The 18,180-nt window shown below is 39.3% G+C and overlaps 3 protein-coding genes and 1 long non-coding RNA gene across 7 annotated transcripts in view; 1 reads left to right on the top strand and 3 right to left on the bottom strand.

Moving 5' to 3' along the window:
- The window catches only part of slc45a4b (solute carrier family 45 member 4b), a 16,953-nt gene extending 11,482 nt beyond the window's left edge, over positions 1-5,471 (bottom strand). The window contains exons 1-2 of one of the 3 annotated variants that reach the window (XM_031299128.2): positions 5,318-5,471; positions 3,013-3,235 (exon numbers count right to left, since the gene is read on the bottom strand). In XM_031299128.2, coding sequence (XP_031154988.1) covers positions 3,013-3,229 — 217 coding nt within the window. In that variant the 5' untranslated portion in view covers positions 3,230-3,235; positions 5,318-5,471. Of the gene's footprint in view, positions 1-3,012; positions 3,289-3,386; positions 3,573-5,317 lie in introns of those variants that run through there. The other 2 variants (XM_031299127.2, XM_031299129.2) reach the window with 2 other exon arrangements.
- Positions 2,870-18,180, top strand: LOC116049465. Its single transcript, XR_004104870.1, has 4 exons — positions 2,870-2,931; positions 7,250-7,264; positions 13,503-13,507; positions 18,170-18,180. It is a non-coding gene; the product is annotated as an uncharacterized LOC116049465 (long non-coding RNA).
- Positions 3,945-18,180, bottom strand: part of dgat1b (diacylglycerol O-acyltransferase 1b) — a 33,338-nt gene continuing 19,102 nt past the window's right edge. Inside the window, exon 18 of the mRNA XM_031299133.1 lies at positions 3,945-3,968. The gene's annotated coding sequence lies outside the window, so the exon portion shown is untranslated. The remainder of the gene's footprint in view (positions 3,969-18,180) is intronic.
- On the bottom strand, positions 6,640-14,095 carry LOC116049463 (G-protein coupled receptor 20-like). Of its 2 annotated transcripts, none has more exons than XM_036006172.1 (7): positions 13,560-14,095; positions 9,642-9,921; positions 9,270-9,536; positions 8,923-9,167; positions 8,606-8,690; positions 7,614-7,739; positions 6,640-7,441 (listed from the first exon to the last, which is right to left on the bottom strand). In XM_036006172.1, exons 2-7 carry the CDS (start codon positions 9,837-9,839, stop codon positions 7,256-7,258), a joined length of 1,107 nt encoding a protein of 368 aa, XP_035862065.1. In that variant the 5' UTR covers positions 9,840-9,921; positions 13,560-14,095; the 3' UTR covers positions 6,640-7,255. The 2 variants fall into 2 exon arrangements, with proteins under 2 accessions (XP_035862065.1, XP_031154994.1); XM_031299134.2 differs by having other exon boundaries at positions 13,535-14,094.

Genomic DNA, 18,180 nt, shown 5'->3' with positions numbered 1-18,180 from the left:
TGAACAACAGTGTACCGGACTATCCAGCTACCAGGCCGGCTGCTCTGACTAGTGGAGGTGGGCTGTGTTAACACGGACTGGTGCAGAAATGGGGTGCTTGTATCCAACTAACTGCTAACTGCTGGTGGAGTTTGTGACTGTTAAATGCCGACCATGCTACATTCCACGCAAATTTACGGCTGTGTTTATACTCTGTGTTTACAGCCCACCAAGCGCTAATGCTAGTATGCGTTAGCTGAACTTTACGCCTATAATGTGTGTGCGCTAAACGTAGCCTGTTTCGTATGTCATTTTTATATAATGTCATTTTTATATATTTTAAATGTGTAACACCACTTGAGCCACGGTGAAACGTTGTTTCGTGTATATGGTTGAAATGACAATGAAACACACTTGAGTTGAGTTGACTGTCTCACTGTCTGTCTGTCTGTCTGTAAACAGTAGGCGTGGCTTGGGAGTGGACTCTAAAGCAGCGAAGCAAGTGCATTCTGGGATTTGGTGTCTTTCATCCACATGAGCCAAAAACACATTTTCTGGCTTTTCTCGGCCTAGAAAAAATTCACATTTCTACTACATAAGTGACCCAATTTAAAGATATATTCATCTTTCCAACGGTGAAATATCCCTTTAAGGACCCTGTGTATTTTTTGACCTCTAGTAGCACTATGAAACAATTTTTTTAATGAGTGGCTCTCATGGAGATGTTCTGGTTATGTTTGTTTTATACACACGGATGAGGATGCACGAGGAAGCACATGTGCAGGTGCGTGATACACATTCCTACCAATGGTTTCAAACTATTCTACTAATCGACAGGTGGCACTAATAAGCCAATACATGCAGCAATGCTCCAGCAAAGGCAGGGAAGAAGACTGCTGGATAGAAAACAACACTGATGCTAACAATGTAGCTTTAAAAAAAAAATTAGCTCTGCAAATGTTTATTGAGGACGGGAATGCATGCAATTTTGTTAGAAGTCAAGGTAAAACACAATACATTTTGGTGAGTAACACTGTGTCAACATTACTTATATTTGTTTAAAGAAAACTCCACAGTACACCCATTAAGCCTACCTTTACTATGACACACTCATTTTGTAGGTTTGTGTTGCAAGAAGGCACAGCTGAACACAAACTGCTTGAGTTCAATGTTGTAAAGCTACAGTACTTTGCAGTGGCTGACAGCTCAGTTACACTTGAGGTTGTTCAGATTGGAATACATTTCACTCACTAAGCATTTTTCAGAGATTACTGGTAAGTAACCAAGCAAAACTGGATGCCTTAAAAAATGCTTTCAAAAACCTGAATATGGTTTGCTTGAAAGTTTTTTAAAACAATCTTTTTACAATATTGTGAATAGGGAGAAAAACAGAGAGACTAAAATGTGCTGTGTTAGACATTCTTGCCATACCTAGCCAGGGGAAAATGCCTTTGTTCCATTTCTGCTATGATGGCAAACCTGACATCTAACTGGATAGCCTCCAGTTAACTACTGCTGGGCAGACCGGTTACATGACACAGTGGTGCAGCCAAGGGAAATCAATAGATCCAGAGTGGCTTATGAAACAACAGTCTAATGTGTTGCCGCTGTTACCTGGATGTTACAGCTGGAATTCAGACTGATGGGCATCTCCTTGAAATGAACGAATAAAAACAAGATGCTCATAGCTAATTTTGGGCAAAGAGTCAGTGTGGGTCTGCCTATTTCCTGACATTAACCAGGGGAACACTGCCACACATGTATCACTAAAATACCTGACAGGGTAAACAGAACGTGCTACTCATTACATCTAGTGTAAACACCAGCTTTGAAACATCATACAGTACAGTGCTATTACACTACCACTGTGTACCTCATGTGGGAAGGGTCTAAAAACTCTAACACCTCTGAATAAATTGAAGAATGTGTATTTAGACTGGAAAGTGTATATGTGGCACTTACCCATATGTTACCCAAAGTTGTTCTGCTAATGGCTGTGTCCCATTCCTATCACAACAAGGTGCACAAAATGGGCTGGTAACCCTTAGAAAATACAAATTCCAGTGGTGCCAGTATTGCTGACTTTTCATGTGTAGATATCTATGACATAAGCCTCTTTCCGACCGGAGGGATTTTTGCAGTTCCTAAAACATAACGTTCCTAGAACCCTGTTCTGACTGGACCAATTTGGGGATTATTAAGTTCCTCTGACTGCAGTTCCTGTAACTCTTTCAGCTCTTACTTCAGGGCAGGGTCTTTTCCCTTTTCCGCATAGGAACCCTTAGTGACCTAGCAACATCTGAAACACAAACAGTACATATTCTTCTGTTGCAATTCGCCTACGTATGCTAACTCATAAGACAAACATGCATTCAACCAGCTAATTGTTAATGCTAGTTAAACTTACCCGTCGTTTCGTTTGCCTGTTGCGCTCTGCTCTTCTATCTTCTTCCATCATATTAATTAGGATATTAAGCTGGAGCATTCGTCTTCTGTGTTTCTCTGTTAAGTACTCCAGCCTAGTTTTTAAACGCCGCCGTTCGATCTCCGTTATGAGGATCCCGGCAAGGCACAACAGGAACATAAAGACCGTTGCCGTGCTTGCGTCACTCCCTTACCCCTCCTACCAGTTCCTATGGCCACTTGGCCAGTGCGAATGCAAATGGCAAAAACGGTTTTGGGGGAGAGTAGTTAGTAGAACTGTTGTGGCGCAGTGGATATGACACATGCCTTTGGTGTGGAAGACCTGGGTTTGATTCCCACTGCGATACATCAACCAATCTGTCCCTGAGCAAGACACTTAACCCCTAGTTGCTCCAGAGGCGTGCGACCTCTGACATATATAGCAATTGTAAGTCGCTTTGGATAAAAGCGTCAGCTAAATGTAATCTTTAGAAGTGGACTGTTCCTATAACTACGTTCCTGTAACTACTTTATCAGAAAGAGGCTATAGTGACATTAAGAGAACATGTGTTCAAGTGATAGAGAGCAAGAGTGTGTCTGTCTCTATGTGAACGTATTGTGTCTCCTTACCTATCTGCAGCAGCACTGGTGTCACCAGGGCTGTTTCCATTGCGTAGCAGAACTCGCGTCCAAACATCACTGCCCCGTGCATTACCCAGCGAAACATTGGGATCTGCATACTTCTGCCCTCTTCCTCCATCTCCTTCTCACTCTCTTCTGCTTCTTCTTTGGGTTTCCTCCTTTCGGAATGGCCAGAAGCCTCTCTCTCCTCTGCTTCTCCTCCCATTACAGTCTGGTAATGGGTTTTTATTTTTCTGAATGGTTGGTATATACCAATATATAACACTTATTGCTACTATTTCCTATATGTAAGCAACACTGTACTGTGTTATTATATGCTAACAGAACATGTAGTGCCCATGGTTTTCATAATGATCACTCACTGTGTAGGAGAAGCCAAAGATATCCAGAAAGTTAATCAGAGAGCATCTCTGCTGCAGCACCTTCCAGGTTCAAGGCAAATAATTGGGGAGGAGGCAGGAATCATCATTATAATGACATTAATATGTCCAAAAAATTGATGTGGTAAAAATATATTCCATGCATTTTATCCGCTGGCCATCATGCTGATATGTGACCAGTCGCAGTTGCACGGCTCAGGAGCTCAATGGAAGAGTGACGGTGTTCCTCTCTGTGGCTTGCAGATTAAAAATTCAGGAAAAGCAGAGAAGTTCTGTGTAGCTCCAGAGGTATGCAGAGGGGAGGAGCAGAAGAGGTGGGAGAAAGGGGGGTGGCAATATGTGTGTTGTAGGCTCCAGTAGCTGTGTTTGTGGTAAGCTGTGAGTAGGGTTAGAATAGGTCTGTGAATGTGTTTGCTGTGGCTGGTCAGTGTGTGTTGTTTGGTTGTGTGCATGGAGTATTTGGGTATATTGTGTAAGATTAGAGTGTGGCTCTGCAAACAAATGTCTTTCTGTGTGTGTGTGTGTGTGTGTGTGTGTGTGTGTGTGTGTGTGTGCGTGCGCGCGTAAGTGCACTTCCAGGCAAGTTGGGGTTTAAAGCATGTTGAAGCGTGGCAAAGACAGACTGAGTGACAAAGCAACCTGCAGAAAAACAGACATCAGTAAGACAGTAAGCTAAAGCTATAAAATATAATGCAAACCAAATGGTAGCATTGCCACTTGGTTAACTTGTTATCATTCCCTGTCTTAACTTATTTTCTATATTTGTGTTTATACTCTACAGATAAGACTAACAAAGCACATTGGTCAAGGCCAAATGCTAGAGGGCTCCCATGTGTAAAACATTTTCAGTGCAGTTTGGGTCCAATGATAGGAAATTAAAATTATCTTCTTGGCTTAAGAAAAATGATGCCCTGTCCCAATGAAGTACACTGGCAATACATTTAAACTCAATATATAACTGTAATACACAACTAACATTGTGTAATAAGTTTATAGATGGAATAGGCATCATATAACAGAATAAAGGAACAAAGGATGAAGCAATTTTGCCACACCTTAACTATCTGAGATTACTATAAAGGTTTTCATTCATGTGACGTTACCTCTCGAGTCTGTTAAACTCAGTGGCATCAGGTGTAACCATAACCTTTAAACCACAAAACTGGCAGGCTATAAAGACATCAGAGGCATGAACAAAAGCCACATTAAGTAATAAACATTTATTACAACATAATAGCTTTTGCATAATTGGTTTAATGGTTACAGGTAGATTTGATTGGGATATAGAGTTAAGCCCCACGTCTCTCTCGTCTTTCCTAAATCACTTTTAGTATGTGTTAGGTATTCCAAATAAAAGTTAATTTTTAAACAATATCAAAAATGATTTTTTTGTCGTGATGATTTCACAGAGTGACAGAGTAACCTGTTCCTGTGTGTAGTGACTAGCTAGTCTACACGAGTCTTTGACTTCACATAAGTAACGTTAGAGTTGAACATGCGTGTTTTTCACAAGTATGACAGGTGTGTGTTTGAAAGGCTTGTTGAACCAGTAAGGAAACGTTTTGCATGAGGGCAGCTCTGCTAACGGTCGGTAACTCTGACTTAACCTACGTTACCTGAGCTACCTACCGACCTGCTCTACAGTCTAACGTTACGTAATTAATAACGAGGCAATTTAGTCATTTTTAGCGTGTGAGGATAATGCACATGACGACAGATAAAGACCTGACTGGACACATCAATGTTAACTTTACATTCACTGATGTTTGACTAGTTGTGGCTAACGTTAACGTTACCTAGCGAGCTAGGTTGGCTAATAAATTAGTTAGGCAGCTAACGTTAGCAATTTAACTTAAGACAGAGAAAAACAGTTAACGTTAACGGTATATTAAAGACAAAAAGATGTAACATACCTGAAATTTTACTCCGCTAAGGTAAAGTAAAATCAGTTTCGCGTTATGTCAATTTTCGATAACGTGACAGGAAAACTCTTCGTTTGGGTTAGCAATGGCTAACTGAGTGCCCATGCCCATCTGGTTCAATACACTCATCAATCTCATTGGTTTCCACGGTTTCCACAGTAACAAAGTGAGGCGTGGTCTAAGCGGACGCATATGACGTCATCGAGCTACAAAACTAACGGGGAGTGGTTTACTTACAGTTATTATTAGCCTACTCATCAATTAATAATAACAAATAATGATCAAATAAAACTAATAATAACAATTATAATCATGTATAAAATATAATAATGTATTAATAATTTCAAAAGACATGTTATATTTCAAATTGCAATAATGGAACATTTAACTGTATTTGTTTTAGCTTCTTTTTTTTCAAAACCTCATTCCTCAAATATAAAATTAAGACTTACGAGACTGGTTTTACATATGAATAACCAGGCAGAACTATTTGTAGCACCTGCCAGAGGTGGCTTAACTAATATGTTATATACTGTAGCCTACATTTTTGACTCATTCACTAACTTGATCCCATCAACACGAGACAAGGAAATAACACCAAAGCACCAGATCAACACATAAGGCAAAGCCAAATATTTGACTCACTTGAACACACCTTTATTCCCCCTACAATTTCTTCAATTTACGTAATATGTCATTTGTTCCTGCATAGAGAGGTTCTGATGATTGTTGATCAAATTGTTTACTTAACAGTACATACTATCAAACAATAATAAAAAACAATATTATTTAGCCTACAGCCCAAACATTCACATTGTGTCTGCTTTGAGTCATCCAAGCAGTTTCCATTTAAGTGATAACATTTTCTTTGGTCTCTTACTGTAATGGTCTTTGAAAGGTATTGCAATGTTGCCCTCTGCTGCACAAAAGTGGTTCTCATTCCCAAATATTTTCTTGCAGTGGATCTTCTGAAGTGGTCACCATGTAATGGGCAAAAAACATATCACTATATCCTTCCATGTAATCAGATACAGTTGTAGTCTGTTTTACATTATGTTCCAATTGGTTAAATCCCCTCCTGTTCACACTTAACCAGACAGAACAATAAGGAGTTAATCCAAGTCTGTTTGATGGTATATGTTCCACATTTTAAAGAAAAGGGTGTTATGGTCCTAGGCAGGTATCAGAGTGTTCATCAATATCTTCTTTTGTAATACCAGCACTTATTTCCTGGCCAGTTCTAAGATTTCTGCATAACAGATGTCACAGCTATCATTGTTCTTTTTGCAGTCCTCTCAGCCTGAGGATTTGTTTAGCAACAGTTACTATCTCTGTTACCAAAAATGGAAACTTTTTCAGTTTTCAAAAATAATTTGACTTAGGGCCGTGTAATTGGACACTTTTAAGGTAAAAACATATAAGATTAAAATGTGGATGATGTAGAATATGTCAAATAAAATGTTTGTTTTTTAAATAAGACTTGGTATTATGTCAGTTGTATGATTCAAGTAATAATACATGTTAAGTCAGCTTTGTGTTCTCTTGTATTGTTTGAATTTGGCTGCAACATGGTCTAGCAGAGAGGGAGATTGTCACAGGTCCAAAGTAGTGGGAAGGTTTCTTGCGTGATGATAATGTTTAGTTGCAGACTACATTTGTCTCTTGTCATTGTTGGAATTAATTCAAGTAGTTAATAAAAGTTTTTAGGTTGCTAAATCAGCTAAATTGGTTGGTCCTTTTATTATTATTATTATTATTATTATTATTATTAACGACAGCATTGGCTGTTGATCCTGAGCAGTGCCATCATACACTGATGCTGTTATCACTGATCGGCATGTTACAGAGTCCAGAAATATCAGACCTTTCCCCAGGCGATGTAACATCTCAGTAACTCAAAGTTTCTCTTTACCCCATGGGAAGGGGGATTTACATTGAGTGGTTCTTCCCCAGATTGTCTCTCTGCAGTGAAGTGGGGATCTTGGTCATCATAATCATATTACTAGTGATGGCGTTCGCTGTCCGCCCTGAGGCCTTGGAGCTGTGCTGCATGCTGATGATGTCGCCACTTGTCTGCTCGGGCTCTGCGCGGCGAAAAATATTTCTCATGGTGGCCTGAGGGAGAAAAGGGCAGTAAATTATTCAGTGAATCATTGAGTAAAAAAAGCAAATACATGAGCGATGAACAAATGATGGCTGGATGGATAGATGGACAGGTGGCAGAGAGGAGGAATGTTGGGATAAATGGGATGAAGGAAAGTGAGGAAGGAAAATTCTCCAGTCTTACCTGGAAATTATTCGTAACAAAGCAGTAGACGACAGGGTCCATACAGCTATTCAAACTGCTGAGAGTGACAGTCAAGTGGTAGGCTATCACATGATGAGGCATGTCAGGGTGAAAGTATACCACCACCTGCAACACAACACAGCTATGAGATCACACACAATCATGTTACATTTAACCAAAAATGTATAAAAAAAGGAGCAACCAATATTGCATTATCATTTACTCATCTTGATAACACAGTAGTTCCCAACCTTAAAGTGCTCATATCATACTCATTTGCAGGTTCATAATTGTATTTAGAGGTTGTACCAGAATAGGCTTATATGGTTTAATTTTCAAAAAACACCATATTTTTGTTGTACTGCACATTGCTGGAGCTCCTCTTTTCACCCTGTGTGTTGAGCTCTCTGTTTTAGCTACAGAGTGAGGCATCTCACTTCTGTTTAATCTTTGTTGGGAGTTGCACAAGCGCAGTAGCTAAGCACCAGCCAGTCAGAAGCAGAGTATGAGGGCGTACCACGTTAGCAGCTAGACGAGCATTATAACGTGTTACAAAGTAACACACGTTCGTCACAGAAGTAAAGGCTGGACTACAATAGAGCTGTTTGGAGCAGTTTGTGAACAGTGTTTTCTGTTGGAGATGGTAAGTCCCTTTGGGGTGGACTTTGGGCTTTTTCACTTTGTAAACCTATAACATGCACAAAAAAGATATATAACACAATAAAGGAAAGGGGAAAAGCCAAAAAGCATAATATGAGCACTTTAAAACAAAACATTGTCTAGTTGTCACAGATTATGGACACGAGTTGTGAGCAGCTCAACCAAAGAATGCTCTCTTGGATTATTTAATTTGAAGGATTTTTGGGAGAGAAAAAATAATAATCTTGTGTAACAGAAGTATATTCTTTCTTATTCTTGTGACCCTTTGGGACCGCTTGAGGGTTTAAAGGCTACAAAACATAATGATGATATTTTAAAACAATGTGTCACACCTGTCTGATGTGGAAGGGTGTGAAGCAGACAGTGAAGATGATCAGCACCGTGGTCAGGAGCTGGACAGCCCTCCTTCTCCTCTCCCTGAGGAAATACAGGTAAAAACATCATCTGTAAGCCTGCAGTGCTTTCAATGCTGCAAATGTGAGTCATTTTATCTCGGTCCTTTCATTCTTATATCCATTGTATGGTCTTGTATCCAAAGCTTAGATACGTAAAACACTGTCCTTTTTAAGTTAAAGACGGTCTGAACATGTCAGAATATTCTTCTTTACTTCTGTGTCTATGTATGTTGGTAACATAACATTGGTTAAACCTGCTCTGCTGCATCAGGCGGCGGTCGGCGAGTGCCCACATAATCCGCAAAGTGAAGACCATAATGATGATGAGGGGTAGAAAGAACTCAGTGATGGTAAGAAAGAGGAGCTTTGAGAGGCAGCAGCCTGGGTGCTGGAAAGCAGTAGAAAGGAAGGAGTAGGTGACCACGATTGCACACAGCCAGACAGAGACACACACACATTTGGCCACACTGGAGTTCCTCCAACGACGGGAAGCTTCAACCTGCAGGGACAAAAGAAAATTTGATTTAAAGTCAGGATGAGCATGTGTCAAGTTTTTCCATGTCGAGACCAATTCTGTTACCAAACTACAGGCTAGACCTACCTGCACGATGGCGAGGTATCGGTCAACACATATGCAGGTCAGAAACAAGATGCTGCAGTACATGTTGACAAAGTAGCTGAAGATGTGCAGGTAGGAGCAGGTGAGACAAGCTCCTCCACTGTAATAGAGCAAGATGCGAGTCGGCAGAGAGAGATTCACCAAGAGGTCTGTCACCGCCAAGTTGATAGTATAGATCACAGAGGTGGTCTTTTGCTTGGTGCGGAAACAGAAAACATAAAGTGCAACTGTGTTGAGCACCATGCCCACCTGTGGGAGGGGAGAGGAGAGGAGAATTGGACAGTTTGTACAGAGTTTTGAAACTCGTATAACAATATTAACTTATACCATTAGGGCTTCTGAAAAAGTGCCTACCAAGAATATGAGAGAGTTTATGACCATCAGTGCAATCCAAAGACCGTAAAAGTCATTGTAGAGCCCCTCGTCTAAATGAGCCAGTCTTTGAAGATATGCTTCAATCCCACTTCTGTTACTTGGACTGCCTATTACAGGCAGGATGGGAAATGAAGTATTGATTAAAAGCCAGGACTCAGTGCTGTTGAAGGCCATCATAATAGTGATGATGATGATTATGATGAGGCACGTAGGTGATGATGGTGAGGGTGATGAAGATGATCCGGAGTTGGCGCAGAAACTGTCAGACAAAATCACACAATGTTGTGATAAAGTAAACATTTACTTTAAATTTTAATCTGGGTGCAAAATGTAATATTTTTTATCGAAGGTTGCTATAATGCCCATCAGATCATTTCTATATCCATTTAGCCTAATGCTGCAGGCTATCTCAGCATGCATGAGGCAACAGGGACACACACATGTACACTTACAAAAGACTGTGGGAATAATGTACACCTTATGAAAACACAGGGATAACACACAGAGCAGGGCTAGGGTTCAACCTGTTGTTCTGTTCTGAGGTGTTTTTTAAACCACCATTACAGTAATGAATTGTTTTTTGATAACTTTGACTACATCAATACGACTAGAGGCTTTTTTGGTGTAAAATCTGTGTAAAATTTGAACTGCCATTTTGTTTTTATCATAAGTCTGTCTTACTCCACTCCATGTTTATCTGGTTAATGAAGCTGATTCCTAAATAACACCCTTCACATAAACAGACATTTACACATATCCCTCTTCACTCTCTTGGCCTGGTGTCCAGTCACTCCCCCGTCTATGACCTCATTGTTGCTGTTGGCAAGGCCACACTGACAAAGCCACCACTATTAGATTTATTTAGATAATTTAATTATACTGTAACTGTGTTTATTTGTACCTACAGCAATGTTCTGTGAGGGGTGTATTTATTTCAAGCAGTGTTTATTACAGTAAGAATTAGAAAATATAGATTTGAACTCTTACTGGCAGGGAGCTGACCCCTTTCGTAAAACACATCTACCCCTTTCTGGCCAATAACAGAAACAGAAATCCTGCGTGGTTTTACCTAATTTAAATAGCTCAGATCTGTACAAATAGTCGTTTTGTGCCTGTGTGAATCAATCATGATCTGTATGGCCTGTTTGAGTTTATTTACCTCTAAGAAAGATGGAGCATTCTTCTCGTAACTGGGATAAACAGAGTGGATTTGGGTAAACTGTAAACAGCGTGCGTGAGTGTGTGTGTGTGTGTGTGTGTGTGTGTGGACAAGATAACAGTTCTTTCCCAGATATTTACAATTTCAAGTTTAGTAGATGAAATCTTCACTGATGATCGTAAATAAACTGCAAAGTGGATAAAGGTGAAATAAAAGCTACAATATGTACAATTGCTGATTATAAGTGCAGATAACAGTTAAAATGTAGATTACTTCAAAGGTGAACAAGAAACTGGTGTCACCAGGATAAAATGCAACATGTCATCTTCAGGTTTTTTTTCCTTCTACATTTCACATGTTCACAGTGTGGTGATAATTTCCATATAGCGCACAGGAAAAATGCTGCTGTTATGAGACTATAAAATGAGACAATCAAGTTAACTACGCGACCCTTTCCATATGGTGTTTTCAGCTGTGAGGAGAAAAATATGCAAATGTGAACTTGAATCTACCAGGCGTGACTATTATAGACAGCAGAGGGCAGTCAGTGACCGTGTTACATATAGTGTATCTCAATATAATGTGTGAGGAGGACAGAGCCTTTAGGGTCCATGAAGGATAGTTGTAATTAGAAAAAGATGAAAGAAAAGGTAAGGCAGGTGATTTTTGGAGTCTCGTGCACACTGGCTTTTTATGACAGTAGAGTATGAGTTGAGGACTATGAAGCAGATGCAAAACGCTTGATCGAGTCAAACTCATGAGAAATCAACAGGCATTTTAAACATAAACTGTCAAGTAATATGAGGTTAAACATCATATTTTCTAAGGAGCATCCCAATGAGTGTCAACCCAAAATTGTCTGGAGGCTGGCATGCCATGACAAATGTAGTTTAATTGCTTATGGGAGTCCCAGACTGGATAGGTTTATGTTGTGTATACTCGTAGCTCACAACTAATCTCGCCCAGCAAAATAATCATCGGGCTGGTGAAAAATTTAGTCTATTCAAGCTAATGAGAATAACATGCTCAGCTGAGGGTGAGGCATGAATAATGTGATTCATCTGTATTAAGACCACAAGGAAATAAATGGGTGTTTTCACGGTAACATCTCCTGATATTGTTCAACTTACTGGGAGCTAGTTCATCATCATAAGCATTGCTAACGAGTGTTATGAGCGTTGCTGTGGGGAAATTGTGTAATAAACCGCTTACTTCATCTGTGACAAATTACAATGACACATTCCAGTGGTTTGCAATGACGTGTTGTCAAAGCTGGTCTTTGGAAAGATGAAGGTTGAGTGCCAACATATCCTGACCTAACTATCCAAAGCTAAATCACTCAGTATGGTTGCTTACGTGTGGTCAGAAGAGTGCTCTGTTACAAATGTTGTGCATCGGTATGTAAAGTGTTAAGATGATCATCGTGTGGCACAAACAATAGCCAGCAGAATGATACATGATAAACATTATAAAACCAAAATGCAGATATCAAATAAAATGCTAATACCAACTGTTGGGATGGCTAAACTGTCGTCAGAGGTACTAATTGAAAATAGATGAAATACTGAAATACAAGTCTGTGACGGGCCTCTGATTTACGTCTACACAGATAATGCATCACTGCTGCAATCTTATTGTTGCTCTTACTTTTCCGACATCAAAGACTGTGGTGATGTAATGACTGTAAAGTGATACTGAGAGGGGAGCAGAGGGCCTGGAGGCAGATCACAAATAACACTGTCCAAATAAATTCCAGTAGCGTGGGAGTCCCATTTGTGTGTGTGTGTGTGTGTGTGTGTGTGTGTGTGTGTGTGCGAAGAGAAATACACAATAAGAGAGAAGGACAGGATGGGATAGTGGAATACAGATCTCACGCTGTCCTGCATCAAATTATAGCTTCACAGAAAGCCCCTCAAGGCAAACGGAGCATTTTGGTTGCCGCTGTAACTCTAATTTTAGTGATTGTTACACTTGTACTTGCAGTAAAAGCCCACAGGGGCATTTCCCTGTAACATGTTGTTGTGTAAGGTAATGAAAATAAGTAATTGGGTTACTTTTTTTTTTCAAAAGGAATTTAATTACAATTACTGCATGTAAAAGTAATAGTTAGTTACTAGGGAAAACAACTTTTGCGTTACTTTTAAATATCTGTTTCAATTCTCTTATTGATGCACATCTAGCTTTATTATTTTTGCTGTGGCACAGTGTAGGACAAGACAACTGTCAAATTTGATCTATGATGTACCTATCATCACTATGATGAAAAGTAAGTAGTGGATCAATGAAACACAATTGATATGTTCTGATAGGCTTATTTATTGTAGCCTCGACAGGCCTTCAAATCAAGCAACAAGTCAGTTTTTAATACTGTTTTGGCAAGTAAAAAGTTTGACATTAATTTCTTATCACTAATGTCCATATATTTCCAGGAACGCCAGCTTAAATTGCCTGAACTGTCTGTCGGTCATTGTGTGCAGTGGCAGTCTAATGCTGATTGATTGATTCACGTCATCGACAATTATGCACCTAATATTCCGTACACTGAATTTAGTTGTGACAGGGTCTTATCATGTAATATTGGCATTACAATTGTACTTGCATGTTGGGATTAGCCTGGTTTCCTCAATGAGACATAACTGAATTCCTTTACCTCTCTTTTGCAAACAATAAACTGTATGTAGACACAGTAGATCTACTGCTGAAGACAACTCACCTCTAGAAAAAAAGGAGAGACTAACCAGTCAAACCAGTAGACTAACTCTGGGACAAGTCAAATCTGTGTCTGGTGAAGCTGTCCTCATGCCCGTCAGTGTCCGACCAGCTGAAGCTGCATCTTTTCCAAGTAGGGATGCTTCAACTCTCAGTGACCTTTCTACCCTCGTATCATCTCTGAACATCCACGTACGTCAGTCGCTTTTCTGTCTGGAGCAGGTTCAGCATTTCAGTTACAATATAATTTCCGTTGTCAGTGTGTCAGTTGTTTTTTTCCTTTTAGATTCTCTAATCATGCCAGTTGGCTGTAGTAATCAACGCACTCCTTCAGATGTGTGCATCCCTGTCATTTCTGTCACTTTGTCAGCCTGTCTGCTGTTACTCAGTGCATTGAGTTCTCAAACATCCTCAGATCTTTCTTCTACCGTTGTACGTCTCACCCCTTTCAATGTGTCTTTCTTCTTTTTCTCTCCTTCCTTTTCTCTCCCTGTTGGCATCATTTTCAGTGCTCTCTCTCTCTCTCTCTCTCTCTCTCTCTCCCTTCAATGAATCTCTTTCTACTTCCCTCCCTTTTGCTGTAAATCTTCCCTCAGTTTGGTCTTCAGACAGGAAGTCTTAGCACGTGTTTACATTCTGCTGGGACACGCACATGCATGCCCATTTACAGTATGCACACACACCAATGTTAGAGCCCGCATGCACAAATCTACACACACAAGATATCCTCAGCCACACAATGTTTCAAGAACAATTCATATATTAAATATGTGATATACTGTGTCAGTCCATAAAGTCCTTTTCCAAACCATCAAATATTGTTATATATAAAGCTTAGACTAAAAGGACTACTGTAAAACACAAATGATGGATGACATCTGCATGTCCCCTTACAATAAAATAAAGAATGGAACTGGAGTTATGGTATGTAACCATTGTGAAATAGTACTGAATGTGCAGTACATTGCATTTCAAGAGACATGAAAGTTAAAAATGGTCTAAAACATTGTACAGCAGGTGGATAGAAACATGTTTCAGGTCCAGACAAACAAGTAAAGAAAATCTTGTTAACCTTATTCTAATGTTAAACAGTGCAATGATATATTCAGGAAATTGAATTACACCCATTTTGAAAACCCATCACCACCAGAATAAACCCCCAAAACGTGGGTGTTTGGTGTTTTAAGCCCCCAACATTGTCTTCCAGGCAGTGCTGTATGGAAGGCACTAGGGTTAGGCAGTTAGGCGGTTAGGGTTAAGGTTAGAGTTAGGTGCCTTGAAGTCGATGGTTGCAGCGCTGCCTTGAAGTCAACGGTGGGGGCTTAAAACACCATGAGCCAAAACTTGACTGTGAAAACTGATGTTTTTGTAAGACCAAAAAAATAATTTGAAAATAATATTTAGCCTTAAAGGAGAATTCTGGTGGATTTCAACACGTAGCTCTGTTGTTTGGAAATTTGGAGTGCTGTCAGTAGCGAGAAAAACGAAAACCCCTATTTTTTTTACCCCTATTAAGGTGATATTGTCTGTCTCTGTTTTTTTCATGATTAGTAAAAACAAGTGTCAGGATGAAAAGAACATCAAATCAACTTGTGAAGCCTGATTTGTTTTGTAGTTCGAGCTCATCAAAATAAGATGAAAAGGTCTGTTCAGGTTCAAGATTTTGTGTTTTGAGTTTATTTTTAAGATATCACTATGAATCATGACAGGGCACTGGTGTTGTATCACAATAACAAACCTTTCTTTTTAAACCTTTTTTAATGATAATGGTAGTAGAAGCATGATGAATACAGGTGTACAGATACACATTTTTAATTTTTTAAATCTAGCACAAATCAGAGGGTTTTCTATCTTTGTCTTCCAGTTCAATCCCATATGTCACTCATTCCTATTCACATTTATCATGACATACAGATTGGGGTTGGCACTTAATATATTATTTTATATCACAAAAGGAAGAGATTCATGTATGCACAACAGACAAATGAATTGAATACTTCTTTTCTACATCTACTTTTAGAGTTCTTCTTTTCTTCATCTACTTTTAGAGTTCTAAAAGTAGATGAAGAAAAGAAGTCTTCAATTCATTTGTAAAAACTGTCTGTTGTGCATACATGAATCTCTTCCTTTTGTGATATAAAATAATATATTAGGTGTCAACCCCGATCTGTATTTCATGATAAATGTGAATAGGAATGAATGAAATATGGGATTGAACTGGAAGACAAAGACCCTCTGATTTGTGCTAGATTTAAAAAATAAATAAAAACATTACTCACAAAAGACGTGTATCTGTACACCTGTATACATCATGCTTCCACTAACATTATCATTAAAAAAGGTTTAAAAAAAGAAAGGTTTGTTATTGTGATACAACACCAGTGCCCTGTCATGATTCATAGTGATATCTTAAAAATAAACTCAAAACACAAAATCTTGAACCTGAACAGACCTTTTCATCTTATTTTGATGAGCTCGAACTACAAAACAAATCAGGCTTCACAAGTTGATTTGATGTTCTTTTCATCCTGACACTTGTTTTTACTAATCATGAAAAAAACAGAGACAGACAATATCACCTTAATGGGGGTAATCACTTCTCTCAAGATGGTTAAACCTTCCCTGACTGAACTGTATCAGGGGAAATCAGAGATTGAGACTGAATATAAGATCAGGATTTTAAAAATTACGGTAAATGCTGTGTTAAGGTTCAGGTAATTTGCATTGTGGATGTTATCTTAGGAGGTAGACGATTTGACAGAAGAAGTAACACAGAAAGCGGATTGCCTCATTTATACCAGAAAATGTTTGTATTGTGTGGTACTTTGTCAAATACGAGGAATAAATTACTGTATAGTGAATGTGCTAATTAAGCAAAAAAACATCAGGGTAAAACTCAGGTCTGTCTCCTTTCAACTGCTATTTAGGACATACAGTATTGTATAATTGTTTTGTGTATCACTTAACTATATACATCTAAAGACACAAACGCCAGTCCAAAAGCTGTATTTAAATGTAAGGCTCAGTCTGTCTCTTTATAACGTGTCCCTGGACCCACGCTCCATCCATCTAGCAGAATGAGACAGGTGTGTGTCTCCTGGTTTCCTGTCTAGAGGATCATCATCTCTCACAGCTTGTCAGCATTCCTCGGAAAGATCCGGAATAACGGATGTCAGGAGAAGAGCCATGGATCAACCTGTTACTGGGGACGAGCACAAAGAGAAAGTGCAGGATGGGGACAGAAAGGAAAGAAGAGAGAGAGAAGGGGAGGTGTAAAAGAAAAAGAAAAGCTAGACACAGACAGAGTGAGGACAGTATGTCTGTATGGATGTATAGGTGTTGGAATGACAGATGGATCATTATATGGCATATGTTTGTGTGTGCAGGTGGAGAGGGAGGTGCATATACTGTATGCATACACGTGTGACTCAGTCCAACCAGGGGAACTGGAAAGCATTGTTTATGTCAGGAACCGTCTGAATATTGATGATAGATGAGAGATGATGAGGTTTCTGTACTTTTTACTCCCCCTTGTCCTCTCTCTCTCATGGTTTATTTGTCAGGAATGAGAGGGGGATGAATAGAGGATTACAGCTGTCCTGAAGCGAAAGCTTACTTTTTGGCACTGGTGGCAGTTACAAGGACAGATGTGAGGAATTGATTGCTTGTACAAATAATTGCACATATCCCTCTTGTTGAGATGCAAGCAGACAATCACATTGCTTGTCCACCACCCACCACTTTATGTTCAACAGAGTGAGACTTTAATGACCCCTGAGGAAAATTACTTTTATGATTTTTACAGTGTGATGCAGTCTAGGGATTTGGCCATTAAATCTTTCACCTCAGTATCGCACAGGTGGTCAGAATTTCCTAAACCTTGACAATTAACGGTTTTGTGCTTGTTTCCAGTGAGTCCTTACGTGAGCACATGTCCCGGACTAGATTTGCACCCTTTGCTGAAACATTGTCCTTTTTTTGGAATTAATTCATCTTAATTCTTGGAATAAAGAATACATTAGACTGATGGAGAAAACAAGGTAGTATGTTTTTAGTGTGAGCTGATTCTCTACATTGTATCCTGTATCCTGCAAAGCCACGTCTCCTGTCACATCTACACTATAATCCCCACTGACGATTGTTTAACCAAATGTCACACTACAGAAGAGCAAGTACACACGTCTACAGAAACTTTGTGATATGTCTCAGACTTGCTGTTTAATTCACTGTCAAGCTGACATAATACAGGTTCACAATCCTGTCTTTACATTTCTGGATGACAAATCTACACACACACACACACACACACACACTGAAATCAAAAGTATTACATAATTATCAAAACCTTACACTTGAGGAGATAAACATTGGCCCAGATGTGCACCACTATAAGCACAATGTCAGCCTCACACTTTTTGCAAAACAATACACACAGTGATTTGCAAAACACTAAACACACTTGTATACATTAGACACAGAAGTATGTCATGATGTCACTTCCTTGCAATTCCAAAGCACTGACTGTCAAATGACCACACCTATGAGCCAATCTGTGAAACACAGCCATCAGGTGTGCAAACACATGATTGCTTAATTGTAGACACACCAATCAGGTTTAAGCACTATAAAAATGCAGCAGGTAAGTTAAGT

Source organism: Sander lucioperca, chromosome 10 (genome assembly GCF_008315115.2).
Source record: "Sander lucioperca isolate FBNREF2018 chromosome 10, SLUC_FBN_1.2, whole genome shotgun sequence".
In the NCBI taxonomy this organism is placed as follows: domain Eukaryota; kingdom Metazoa; phylum Chordata; class Actinopteri; order Perciformes; family Percidae; genus Sander; species Sander lucioperca.
This window is presented reverse-complemented; position numbering and strand designations above follow the sequence as displayed.